At 39.7% G+C, this 14,012-nt stretch overlaps 1 protein-coding gene across 1 annotated transcript; it reads right to left on the minus strand.

Moving 5' to 3' along the window:
- Window positions 1–330: 330 nt before the first annotated feature.
- On the minus strand, window positions 331–11,253 carry LOC132569110 (transmembrane protease serine 6-like). The gene is made up of 7 exons (XM_060235292.1): window positions 11,238–11,253; window positions 10,127–10,251; window positions 9,081–9,148; window positions 7,055–7,251; window positions 6,932–6,970; window positions 900–1,116; window positions 331–403 (listed from the first exon to the last, which is right to left on the minus strand). Exons 1-7 carry the CDS (start codon window positions 11,251–11,253, stop codon window positions 331–333), a joined length of 735 nt encoding a protein of 244 aa, XP_060091275.1.
- Between the last annotated feature and the right edge of the window lie 2,759 nt (window positions 11,254–14,012).

Below are 14,012 nucleotides of genomic sequence, written 5' to 3' on the forward strand. Positions count from 1 at the left end.
CCTGGCAAATTCTAGGGATAATAACATATCGTGATCGACCATGTGATAACTGTATTATACTAGCCCTGTATGTATGACCTGTCTATACAGTAAAAGCTTTGTAATTCACTGTTCATAGGGAATTGCTGGTTATAAGTATTCTGGATCCTTGAACTTATTGTTCTGCCTTGCCTTCTACCCAAAGGAGACCAATCAAACCTGCAACATTAGAACATCACTGTGACAGCCCCTCTGCCACAGAACTGTCCAACTTGGCAAGCAGAGGAGTTGGCAAGCAGTCAAAGATCAGCGTTTTTGCATGGCAAAGAGAAACTGGTTTTTAGCGGTTTCTCATTGCCACGCAAAAGCAGCGACACAAGCTGAAGCCCCGGAGCAGATAGTGGGAAATCGGAAGAACACCACGCTGAAAAGAGAAATATCAGAGCGGCATAGGGTGAGTGTGAAATTGGTCAGAGTCAGTGTGGGTAAGAAGCACTGGTGACTGTGGGGGTAGGAGCCTTCTAGGTGATGCCAGTTAACTGAGTTTATCTGATAGTCAGCTTCCAGATAACAAAGTTTTTACTGTACAAGACAATGCAGATCTGTGTCTAGTAGCCCTGCCACAGTCTGCATAGATGTAAAAGCAAGTAATACATCTATTTAAAATGCATCTTTTTTAAAACTAGAAGCAGACGAAGCGATATCAGCTTGTAACCCAAATGGAGGTTATGAGCAGAGGAAATCCATACTATGAGCACATCACTTCTGAATCTTGAAGTATTGTTTCTTTTAACTGAAGATGAAAGGGTATGAATCTGATATTTTTTAACATTTTAATCAATTCACTGATTATCAGAGACTGTTTAGGATTTGGTTCATGTTTTATGCTCCATAGAACATACTTTTCTTTATGCTTCTACCTTGTAATTATCTTGTTCTGTAGTGGGAGAAGGAAATCATAGGCAGATAGCCTGTGAGAGGTGCAGCTCCCAGGAGACACTCCATGTGCTGTAACAACAACCAGCCTCACCACATAGTCAGATGGCACTCGCAGCCTCCACTGATAGAAAGATTTCTTGGGATTCATCAGCGTCAATGTCCTATTATTACCGGGCTTTGCATAAAGGTCAAAGGGCACTGTAGACAAAACAAAAACAGATCAATGACAGATCAAAACAGCAAAGAGATAAAATTTAAAGGGAAAATAATTCAGACCCTATCAGCCCAGATTCTAGGGAACAGATGTCTCCATCACAAAAAACAGGCTTGTCCATCTCATCAGAAAAGGACTGGTTGTAAGCCAGTTCTGTGCTGTGTTCTCACCGCATGGCGTCCTTCCCCCCTTGGGACAAGACAGAGGCATAAAGGCTGTGAAAAAGGATCTCCTCTATGCAAATGATTTGTGACTGAAGGGCTTGAATTTCTCAGTGTTCAGCCTGCACCTTTCACCAACTAATGCAATGCAAAGCAGCTCTAAATGAGCCAGCTAATGGAAAAGGCAAGTGAGCCACATCACTTTAAGTGGACAAACAATGATGCATGGTTTGGGACAATTAATCTTTCATCCAGTGAAGTCCTTAATACTCTTCTTCAGAAGCAAGTCCCTTTGAGCTCAATGACTTACAGTGCTGTCCTAAGTAGGTCTACTCAGAATCCTATTCAGGCCTATTCATTGAAACTTCCTCCTAGAAACTTGTTCTGCCACAGTGCATTTTCAAAGCAGAAATACATCCTTCTAAATCCATTTCAATTGACTCAGAAGGGTGTAACTCTACTAAAGTTATTTTATAATGTAGTAAATTTACTTAGAAGTAAATTCTGACAGTAATTATTATAATTAAACTTCTAATTATTAATACTGCTACCATCTCTAACTACCATCATTCTTACGACATTGACATGGGCTCATCTATGGGTTTTTAGGATTATTTATGATGGAGTGCCATTCCCATTCCATTCCATTCCTTCCTTTATTTTGGTAGATTTATATTCTGCCCTTTCCCATAACAGGCTCAGGGCGTATTACAGACATAATAAAAACAGTTAAAATCCAACAATAAATTAGTAATAAACAGTCAAAAAACAAGCACAACAAGATAAAATATAACATAGGTGGTACAGGAACATTTTGCAGATAAAACTTAAATATCAGCCTGAATATAATAATCCAGATGGTAAATAGACAAGTCATTGCAGAGAAGGACAAATAGATGATATAAGCAGTAAGATAAGGACTTGCTTCAGCCCAAAGCCTGGTGGAATAGCTCCATCTTGTAGGCCCTACAGAATGGTAGTAAATCCAGTGGGGCCCAAATATCCGTGGGGAGCTGATTGCACCAGGCTGGGGCCAGGGCTGAGAAAGCCTGATCGAGGCAGGTCAGACAGGGATGGCCAAAAGGTGTTGATTACCTGATCGCAATAATCTTTGGGGCTCATATGGTGTAAGGAGGTCCCGCAGGTATGTCAGTCCCAGGCTGCATAAGGCTTTGAATGTCAGTACTAGAACCTTGAAGCGGATTCGGTACTCAATTGGTAGCCAGTGCAATTTGCACATCATTGGCCGAATGCTTGCCTTTAAAGACAATTCAGTTAACAGTCGTGCACCAGTTGGAGTTTCCAGATCAGCCCCAAGGGCAAGCCTGCATAGTGAGTTACAGTAATTCAGCCTGGAAGTGACCATTGCATGGATCGCTGTAGCTAAGTCCCATGGGAGTCAGATAGGGTGCTAGCTGTCTGACCTGCCGAAGGTAGTAAAAGGCAGATCGCGCAACAGCTGTGACCTGTGTCACTTCCAGACCCCTCACCTTCTGGGCTGGCACAAGAGGTGCACCATCCAGGGTGGGGAGTCAGATGCCCGATCTTAATCCAAACCCCCCTGACTCAGATACAGGACCTCCGTCTTAGTTGGATTAAGCTTTTATAGTGCAATCCTATTCAATGGGACTTCTTCCTAGGAACTTGTTCTGCCACAGTGCATTCTTAAAGCAGAAATACATCCTTCTAAATCCATTTCAATTGACCATCTCTCTCTCTCTCTGCTTTTTTCAAATAAACCATTAAAAAAACTATATTGGATTTTCTTTTAAGGCCAAAACCAGGCTTTAGCCTATCTGTGGTGTTAATTGTTCTTTCAAGATATTATCTCATTTATTACAGCTATCTTGTAACAAACTCTTCACAAAAGATCCACTGTCAAGATCCTGCCCGAATCTTTTAACTACATGTCTTAAGACACCACACTGTTTTCCAGTACAGAAGGAGCTTCTTGTTTTTATATGTGTGAAGAGTTAGGATGGAGAATGGAGCTTCTGTACCTCTCATCACTGTGTAGGAAAGTGTTGTGTTTTTGTTTTGCAGATGCAGGACTGTGACAGGCTATAGGACAACTGCAAGGTAATTGATGCTCCAATGCTAAATATAATTCCACCCTTCTAAACCCATGGGTGTAATTCTGATTAGAATTGCACTATAAATGGTCACATTCTTGCTTTCCCACATTGGGCCATTCCAGAGAAAATTAATTGCACCCCCTGAAATAACTGGAAAGTGCAATTAAAATGCTATTAAGAACCACATGGAGAGGAAGGAACTAGATATCTCTCCACAACATTTTTTTCCCTCCCTGCACTGTTTTCCCAGCCAACAGTTATTCCAGGAGTGCACTCTTTGGCTCTTCCAGGAAACCTGACATGTACACAGGATCCTTTTTGGTCAGGAGAGGAGGTGGGGGGGGGGGGGCTGAAGCTCTTTTCCCATGAGTACCACAGTCACAATCCAAATCAATCACTTGTACAAACAGGAGTGCAGAAGAACATGACTGTTACCCCAGACTCAGCCTGTGTCTTTTGTAGGGTTTCTCAAATGGTACATTAGGAGAATGGCAGTAGAAAAAAGGGCTAAGCCATTCTTCTACAGAGCTATAATCTTATCTGATTTGGAGCACTCTTCCACTTCTACCCATGGCTATTAGCATGAAAAGGTGATATCTGATCTCCAGCTAGGGTTGCAGACTCTGACTTGGGAAGTTCCATGAAAGTAGTGCTTGGGGAGGGCAGAGTTTGAGGAGGGGAAGGAGTTCTGTAGGGATGTGATGCTCTCCAAAAGTGTTGTTTCCTTCAGGAGAACTAATCTCTGTCATCTAGCACTCAGGTGTAATTTCAGAACTCCCGCCCCAACCTGAAGGTTGGCAACTGTATCTAACTATCACATCTAGCATGCCCTTTAATCTTGGCCTATCAAAGTATAAACTAAATTTCTCTGAAATGAGGCACTGTTGTATACAGACAGTTGCCCCCAATCCAGCTAAAGATCACATACAGGTGGGAAACATTTTATGTGGGAGTATCCTTAGTTGGCTGGAAAATTTTCTGTGAAATGACTACGGCAAAAGCAGTTCTAAAGCCTGACCCAGTAACTGGGTAAGGTATTTATTAATAGCACCTATTAGTTGTTTAGGATGGGCAAAGGAGCTTTTTCCTGTCTGTGTCCTGCTGAGCAGCTGCCAGCATGTTATGTAAGGGTAACAGCCATATGAGCTTGGATCTGCTCACCAGGCCTTGCATACAATACTCTCTGCTGGGCAGATTTATACAACTTCTGCCAGGGCTTGTGCTTTCGCCATTGTGGCTCCTGTTTCATGGAATGAATGGTCTGCCAAAGGAAGCATGTAAAGGACCAGCATTGATGATCTTCTCTAGGACTTGAAAGATGATTTGTTGCAGAGAGCTTTCCAGTGAAGCTGGGACTGGGTACTTCTGTTGTTATTGTTAATCTGATGCTTAGATGGACTCTTTGATATTTCTTGGATCACTCTGCAATACATTTTTTCTCTGTTGACCAGTGTATACTGCCTTGAATTTTGGAAAAGTAGGATCTAAACAGCAAATAAATCCATAGATGACTACAGGATAGGATTGCCATGACAAGGCATGGAAAAATTTATTTAACCTGTTAATTCATTGTATTACTTTTTTATGCTTTAAGAAATCTGATAGTGTTTGTAACCCTGCTGTTTGACTATATATCATCCTATCACAAAACCAAAACTAAAATTTCTCTGCATTTAAACTTATATTCTTAAATATGAATATCAAAGAAAGGCAAAATAAATAATGGATTGAGATTACCAATTATTTAAAATGCTTAGCAGGAGTCATACAATAATAGTTAGTATGGATTATGTTCTTTGTAAAGGCCAGCATATGTTTCTTTATTCATACAATGCAGTTACAATTTGATAGTCTTCCAAAGTAAAATAAAATTGATGAATACTTTCAAAATAGTTTATCTACTGAAATACTGCAGACCATTTCTATTAGCAAGTTAGCTACAGATTAATTAAAGGGGGATAAGAATTTGTGATAGTCCTAGTGTCACACAATGGCACTTAAAATTTCTGAGAAAAAAATTAATCAGTATTTAAAACAGCAACAGCTTATCATTCTCTGATTACACTGTCTGCAATTGATTTGGGACTAATGCCTGCCTCAGTAAAACCTACCCACCAAAAAAATCTATGCCTTTAGAAAGGTGTAACCCTCTCAGTCTTTTGAGAGTCATAACATCCAAATTGCAAGATGTCATGGTCCCCACTATGCACTGCATGGGTCAGGCTGCACCTGGAATACTGTGTACCGTTCTGGAGACCTCACTTGAAAAGGATGTGGACAGAATGGAGCAGGTGCAGAGGAAAGCAACGAAGATGATCAGGGGCCTGGAGACCAAGCCCTATGAGGAAAGGCTGAGCAACTTGGGAATGTTCAATCTGGAGAAGAGCAGGTTGAGGGGAGACATGATTGTTCTCTTTAAGTATCTGAAGGGCTGTCACTTAGAGGAGGGCAGGGAGATGTTCCTGTTGGCAGCAGAGAACACGACTCACAATAATGGGTTCAAATTAAGAGTGGGAAAGTACCAGCTGGATATTAGGGAAAACTTTTTTACAGTAAGAATTGTTCAGCAGTGGAATCAGCTCCCTAGAGGTGGTGAGCTCCCCCTCACTGGTAGTCTTTAAAGCAGTGGCTGGATGAAAACTGGGCAGGGATGCTTTAGGCTGATTCTGCATTGAGCAGGGGGTTAGACTAGATGGCCTTTATGGCTTCTTCCAACTCTGTGATTCTATGATTCTCTGTAGTTTGCTCAGCAAGTTGCACTTGGACATGCATACAGGAGTGTCAAAAAGATTTTAGGTGAGAAGCAAGGTAATTTACCTTAAAAGATCATTTAAAATGACTGAAGGTAAATCAAAATTACCAAACTGAGGCTATTGGGCTTTGGTCACATCATGAGAAGACAAAACTCACTGGAAAAGATAATAATGCTCAGGAAAGTTGAAGGCAGTAGGAGAAGGGGAAGACCCAACTTGATAAAGAAAGTCATGGTCTTTGGTTTGCAAGACCTGAGCAAGGCTGTTAATGATAGGGTGTTTTGGAGGTCATTAATCCTTAGGGTTGCTATGTTGGAAGTGTCTTGATGGCACATAACACACACACATGAATGGGTAAATTAATAGTTTTAGTAACTGGGATTGACTTTAACTTGTCTAGGATGGTACAGCATTGCAAGGGTTTTAAAAATGGATCCCCCAGTTCTCAAACAAATAAAAATGTAGCTGTATCTTCGGACTTCCAACCACACCCTGGAACTTGTAGGATGAAATATGATTGCTAAGTCAGATATAAGGATTAATGAAAATTCCTCTTCATTGCACCTAATAGGTACCAAATCAATGTGGATAAATGATTATAGGCACCATGTGATTAGTCTGCAACTTGTGCTTGAGGCAAAAACCATCGGAAGCCCTCTCACATGATCACTGATTAAATGAATGCAAGTTCCATTCATTTCAATTACTCGATAAGGAGCAAATCAGAATGAATAAAATAAATGAAGGCTATGCAGAAGCATTCTTCTAGAAAGGTAGAAACTAAGTACAATAAAATTAATTAGTTCTTACCTGATTTTAATGTCACATCATAGTCCATAGAATCTGAAACTAAAAGGATTATAGTCAGCATAGCTGGTTAACTTAACTTGTTAAATTTTGAAAGACTGAAAGAATACCAGATCTCCCCATTACCAAAAAGTTCCATTGTAACGATATCAAAATCTTCTTCGAAAGAAAACATTTCAGCTGAACCATTAATCTTTAGGGGCCTCCTTTTACTAATGATTTGTTTTTGCTTCATTGATATTATATTTTTAATAGTGAGAACAATATCGTGTGGGGCCCAGAAGGTGCTCCAGTAGTACGCTCGGAGGCCAGTTTTCCCTTCACTAGAAGAAGAAAAAATGACAGACTTAAGGCTCAGGTATAGTATCAGCTTTGATTACAACTACTTGTATCTACTAGCCTAGACACATCAGTAAAATTCATTGTTAACAGAACTGTTCCAAATGATCTTGAAAAATAAAGAGAAGCAAACTGGTTTATACAGTACACAGGTTCAGTCTGATGTCCCCATCCTGTGTTCTGTATATTAATCACATGTGAATTGCAAACCCTCCTCAGTTGTCATATGCACAGTGTGCAACTGGGATCACAATTGTGACATGCATAAAGAAGTGGCTTCAGCCTTTCAGCCTGCACCATATTCCTGACATGAAACAGCACCAGAGCACTACCTGATCTCTGGGGAAACATATAGGTATGTATGCCCCATGGGGTGAACAGTGCACTCCCAAGAGCACAATGGGTCAGGAAAATGGTCAAGGGAGAAAACAGAAGCCCTTTCTTCATACACAATGCAGTTGTGATCCAGCTAAGACCATGCACATATGGGAACTGAAAAGAATCCACATGTCATATCTGACTTCCCATGATCAGACATGTTGGGTGGTCATGGTGGAAAGTGCAGCCTGCCTATGGTGACTCAGTAGGCAAGAGACACTCAGAGATGTTCAGAGGTGATTTGCCATTGCCTGCCTTTGCATAGTGATCCTGCACTTCCTTTGTGGTTTCCCATCCAAATACTAACCAGGGCCAACTCTGCTTAGTTTCTGAGATCTGATGAGATGAGGTTAGCCTGCACCATCCAGGGCATAAGGTGAAAACCACAGACCAAACCACAATATAATGTGTGAATAGGTATATATTGGAATCTAGTTATCACATTCAATTATATAACCTTTGATTATATCTTGATATTTTTACAATGCAAGACACAGCTCTTTTGAAATTGTTTTCTCAGCCACATTTTTCTGTGTTCTTCCCATGTTGAGGAGGGTTATACTAGTATTTAGAAAACACCAATTGTAAAAAAGGGATCTTTGTAAGCTTCAGCATACTCTATAAGTCTGGGGGTTTTTTTCAAAAAAAGTAAGAGGTTTTCTTTTCTTTTCTGATAACCCATGCTAACCCAAGATAATTAGAAAGCCATCCCAGTTCTAAGTATTTGGAAATGTCCCAGTGATTTTACTGGAATATATTGTATCTATTTTTCTGTGATACAACTAAAATTAGTTCTAACTAAGTTTCACTGAAATCAGTGGGAGAAAATAACTGTGATTAATTTCAGTCCCATTGCTTTCATTGGGATATCGTTACAACTGGTTTCTTATGGATAGAGAGTGTGTTTTGGATTTCAGCATAGTCAGTACAGAAACAGTACAGATTTACTCTCTTCTAATTTGTAACTTGAATAGCCCAGTTTAGCCCGAGCTTATTAGGGTTTGGGAGAAGCAAGTGTCATCCATGGTAAGTACTTAGATTGAAGACCACCAAGGAAGACAAGAGCTGCTAGGCAGAGCAAGGCAGTGGTAAACCATGGTATGGGCTGCTAAAATGAACTAATGCAAGCTGAACCAGTGACTATGGCAAGTGTAGTAGGTTTATCTGTTGCCACTTCTGGTGTTCCCATCATTCTAAAGCAGTGAAGGCGGTGTCAGGGGATGAGCCTGTACTAATCCCATCAGCTCCGGTGAGGTCCAAGCTGAGTGTGCTTGCAGGGCGGCCAGTGCCACTAGGGCTCCTGCTCCAGCCTGCCAATGAACCTCTGAGACTGTGGCCTACCAAGAACATCACTATAGAATTTTAAAAAGCCATCGAAAGCTGACAGACAAAACATTTCATATTCAACAAGAAAGTGTATTAGAAAATTACTTACCTAAAGGCAGCAATAACTGATTTCAAGTAATAAGTTCCTAAGGCAGAAGAGCCATATAATTCTGCAAACTGATAGTTAAACAATTAGAAAGCTAAATATAAAGAACAGAAAAAATCCTGTTAAGTTTGAGTGTAATTATATCATTTTTTTTGTCTGAGATATTATGCAGCATTAAAGATAATGTTTGGTTTTATGTCTAGCTCAAGTAACCTGTAAAAGTTAGTAATTCTCTAATCAGCGGGAAAGATTCAGTTTCAATATAACATTTCACTTCAGTCTGATAATTTTTACAAGGCAACATCACAGTGCTTCTTCAGTAAGCAGAGGATGCTGAAAGAAAAAAATCGGTATGAATTTAGGCTACTTAAGATCACTGTCATTTCTGGCTTCCAATCAGCTCATACACAACTCATGTCAACTGTGCACAAAGCAGCTTTGAGACCCACGAATCATTCACTTGGGAAACAGAGGCTAACAGAGAGATGCTTTGTGTTTCTAAACCTTCTGTTAGCATGTATTAATCTCACAAATGGAACAAACTTTGGAGTGCAAGAAAGCAAGCATTGTTAATCTCAGCGACACTATCTCTTTGCTTTATATATAAATTGATAATTTTAAAAAATACACATGAAGAAACGTAAAACAGTTCTAAGTTTCTGAATCAAAGAAGTTACCCTGCCTCTTATTTAACAACACACAGAATGAGGCAACTTTCTAATTTGGGACAGGATGAGATATTTTGCTATCTATGTTCAATGGTAAAAATATAACAATTTGCTTCTTTCACTGGTATGCCAAGGTTTCCTCCTACCTGAAATGGACTTCACTGGCTATGCCTAAGGATAGGGCCCGCCCTGGAAATCTTCCTAAGGATTCTTTCAACTTCCCAACCACCTACTCCTCTATTTTACTATTTGTCTTCAGTAAATGAAGAGCACAAACAAAAAAGAAAAACCCTCAGAATTCAAGTCCTATAACATGTCCCAATCAAAGTGATTATTAAACAGAATTGTAGATCCTTCTTTATATTCTTTAGCAAAACTTACATAATTTTGGACAGCTTCAGCTTGCACTATAAATCTGTGTGACTTGGGATGTGTTAGGTCACTTGTGTAGGTCAGGTTAGGAATTTCTACACTTCCACCAATATAGATGAAAGAGAATGCTGGAGCTGAAATTAGCAAATATTCAGAACAAAGACAATTTATCATTGCTGAAATAAAGCTGCTTAAGAATTCACATGCTAACTAGTCCCTTCCTAGAAATCCTTTTGGAAAACATTAATGACTTCCAATATCAATCTGACTTCCATTACAAGCATATTGTGACATATGGCCATGTTTATTATTTCCAGATAAATAAATTGTCAGTGTGTGCAAATGAAAATGATGCTTAATAATCTTCTTGTTGGTTCCATGAGTGGGAAGAACTCACACAGATGGATCTTTCCCACTTTTCCCACTGGTGTTCCCTGTACACCCCAGAGACCTTCATAAGCAAAATCTACTGCTTGTGAGAATATCTGCTTTCATGAGCTCTTTCTACTTGGGGAAGTTGGGATCCAACCTAATATTATGTAGAAATCAAGGATTGTAAAAATGTTTTCCACAATTCCATCAAATTGTAAATATGAATATCTTAGTATTATGGATTTTGACCATATATTTTAAACCCTAATAAAGGGGTCGGGGGGGGGGGAACAGCTGAGCAGTGATGCTTGTTTCCTAGGAAATGGATGTAGCATAGAAGAAGCACCATGCTTCAAGTTCTGAAGGCACCATTTCACCTCAGTTTCCAGTGCAGCAGCTTTTTGCACTGGTGGCAAGACAAATTTTAACAGGGAAATGTTTCAGCTCATAGACAGTTGATGCTAAACTAGCAACTAAGTTATGATATCTAAACATTAGTTTATCCTCAGATGCTAACTGTTAAAAAGACACAGCATCTGACAGTTTAATGAACATTGAAGATTATTAGAATTCTATATATTTGTTTAGTTAGTTCTATTTGTATCCTGCTGAAGCAGGCTCAGGTAAAGAAGAGTTAAGGTTAAGATTTCATGTAAAGAAAACTTAAAAGAAATCAACATGAAGAGTGTTTGTCTTGACAGGCAACCTTTAAATGCTTATTAAAAATTGTTCAAGGAATGAAACTTACATAGCGTATAATACATGCTCAGCAGAACTACTGTGAGAGTCAAGGAAATTACAGGTAATATTCCTAACAGCCATCTTTTCCATAAACATTCATTCAATTTTTTGGCAAAAGAATGCTTTAGATAAACAATTTCTCCTCTTGAAGACTGGCTATGAGAAAGAGACAGCCCCTGTTAAACAACAAAAAGGAAAAAGAGCAAAAAAAAAAATCAACTTATCTTGTAAAGCAAAATGATACAAACTTTGCTCAACTGACACACTTTCTATTACATAATTCATGAGCAATTCCCAAATGCGAATGTTTGTGCCACTGAAAGCAAATTAAGTTTCTTACCAGTCCAGAGAAATATTCTGAATCATTTGGAGTAGGTATGCTGAATATAGTAGAGACTCTCCTGGAGGGGAAAGGCCTTATCATGATGTTTCTCAAATTTATTCTGCCCAATTCACAATCTCATGGAACTCAGACATCTTTCTTAGTAAGATCAATTGAAATAGGTTGTTTCCCCTATTGTTGTTCCTGATTCTTCTTTGCTGTACTAAACTAGACTCCTGACTACAAGCTAATAGGTGGGAAGGCAATAGAAGTCATCTCCACTGTAACTCTTTGTTTTCCAGACTGAACTGGTACAATCAGGTGTATACAGAAGGAATGAAATATCTCTTGAGATCCATCCCCCCCTCCCCCCAAAAAAGCTACATAACCAAAACAAACTCAGAGTCACAACCGCTCACAGCAGAAACCACGGAAACCTCAAGAAACAAAGCTTTACTATTAATTGCAATGCTTTTATATATAAGAAATGAACCAACTTCTTTAAATTAAAAAGGCATAATGGGCAACTCATAAAAATTACCAAGAAGTCCTGAATTTATATTTAAAGTCACTTTAAAATATATAGGCACTGGCAACAAAATTCATTCAAGTGAGTATCAAGGAGGATTTTGTTACAGCATGATTACAACAGAGTATTGTGTAAAACCAAAGTTGAGTGATCTTGCATTTTGATTTTTTTCAGCTTCTTAGATTCTTCTACAAAAGTTATCATTATCTTAGAGTTAGAGACATATTATAAACACGGGATTTTTTTAAAAAAAAAAAACCCTACCCTTTACAATAAAAATAAAACATCACAATACTATTACAATAAAAGTGCATTTTTAACCTTGTGCCAGCTTTGATATAAAGCATTTTTAAAAGGTGATGTGCATACAGACTGCTCTTATAATTGAGGTTTGTTTAATAATAGGTTAATGACTTTAATATAAACATAAACACGTCGTTCCGACAATCTAGATTAAGAATCCATGTGCAATAGTTCCTTCTCCTTCATACATACTTATCATTTTTAGAAAGGAACAGGGCAGCCTGCAGATGCAGGATGGCCTGGATTAAGGTAAAGGCTTGTGTATTCCTGTATTTGCAGTGGATCCAGTCCAAAGCCCCTCTTCTTATCTGAACCTCTACTGGAGAAATATTTCACTGTGCAGAAGACTCTTTGGGCCCAGCCCAATGGCTTGGATCCCACCAACAATTTCTGTGCATAGAAGTGAGGTCACAAGTACTGCCACTGCCCCATCCCCCCCAAATGACTGCCTGTGCTGCTCCAGAGAATGGAGATGCCCAGAAATAAGGAGAACCACTGATTGGACAACTACAGTAGAAAGAGGAGGAAAGGAAAATTATTACTTAGTTTTTCTTCTATGAGCAGACCCCGTTCCCTGCCCCCTCCCCATTACAGTCACCTGACTGGTGTAGCCATTATTGCACAAGCCCTTAAATCTTGGGAATAAATTCTCCCAGGTTCCATCAGGTAGGGAAAGGTGGCGAAGATCTCAGACCAGCAAAGCTTTCTGCTGGAGGTACATAAATTCCTAAACCATATCTAGAGTGTGCAGACCCGTAGCTAACCAGGGGCCCATGGGGCCTGGCCCCCTGACAGGTTTTGGGGGCCCCTCACCCCCTTCCAATGGCCACTCCTCCTATGTGATTTAAATTGCACAACTGTCCCTCCCATGCCATTTAAAGGGTCCACCAATCAGATGATCAACAGGCTCTTTAAATCACCGGGAGGGAGAGGGATGGCCCCCTTGTGGCCCCCTTCCCCCATGGCCCCTAGCTACGGGGCTGAGTATGTGTGGAACTTGTTCATAGGATCCAAGCTGAAATCATTATACCTTATAAAGGATGTTAGTGTTTTAGGGCTCGCTCACATGAGAAAGACAGAAGGCAACAGAAGAAGGGGATGGCAAAAGATGAGACAGCTGGACAGCGTTATTGATGTAACTACTGTGAATTTGAACAGACTTCAGAGGATGGTGGAAGACAGGATGGCCTGGCGTGACTTTGTCCATGGGATCGCAAAAAGTCGGACTCAACTGTGCGACTGAACAACAACAACACATGTATAACATTGATTTCTTGACACTGTGTCATCAGCAGTTTATGTAGTTACTTATTTTATTTACATAGTTCATATCCTGCCATTCTGCCCTCACAAGAGCTGCCAAGATGGCTAATTATGGATGTATGAACTAATTAAACATACAGTTGAATGCTTGAACTAATTTCATTTAACTGCATAATTTTGCTGGTGTTTTTATGATTAATTCCCACCATCAGTCATCACTTGATGTTGCAATCATGTGTATGCAAATCAGAACCATTAAGCTCTATGGTCAAATGAGTGAATACATCCCACCATATCTGAAGAGGAACTATGGCGCTATCAAACCTACTTTTCCCCTAGAATATGTTATAGGACAGCAATGTCCA

Source organism: Heteronotia binoei, chromosome 3, assembly GCF_032191835.1.
Source record: "Heteronotia binoei isolate CCM8104 ecotype False Entrance Well chromosome 3, APGP_CSIRO_Hbin_v1, whole genome shotgun sequence".
Lineage (NCBI taxonomy): Eukaryota > Metazoa > Chordata > Lepidosauria > Squamata > Gekkonidae > Heteronotia > Heteronotia binoei.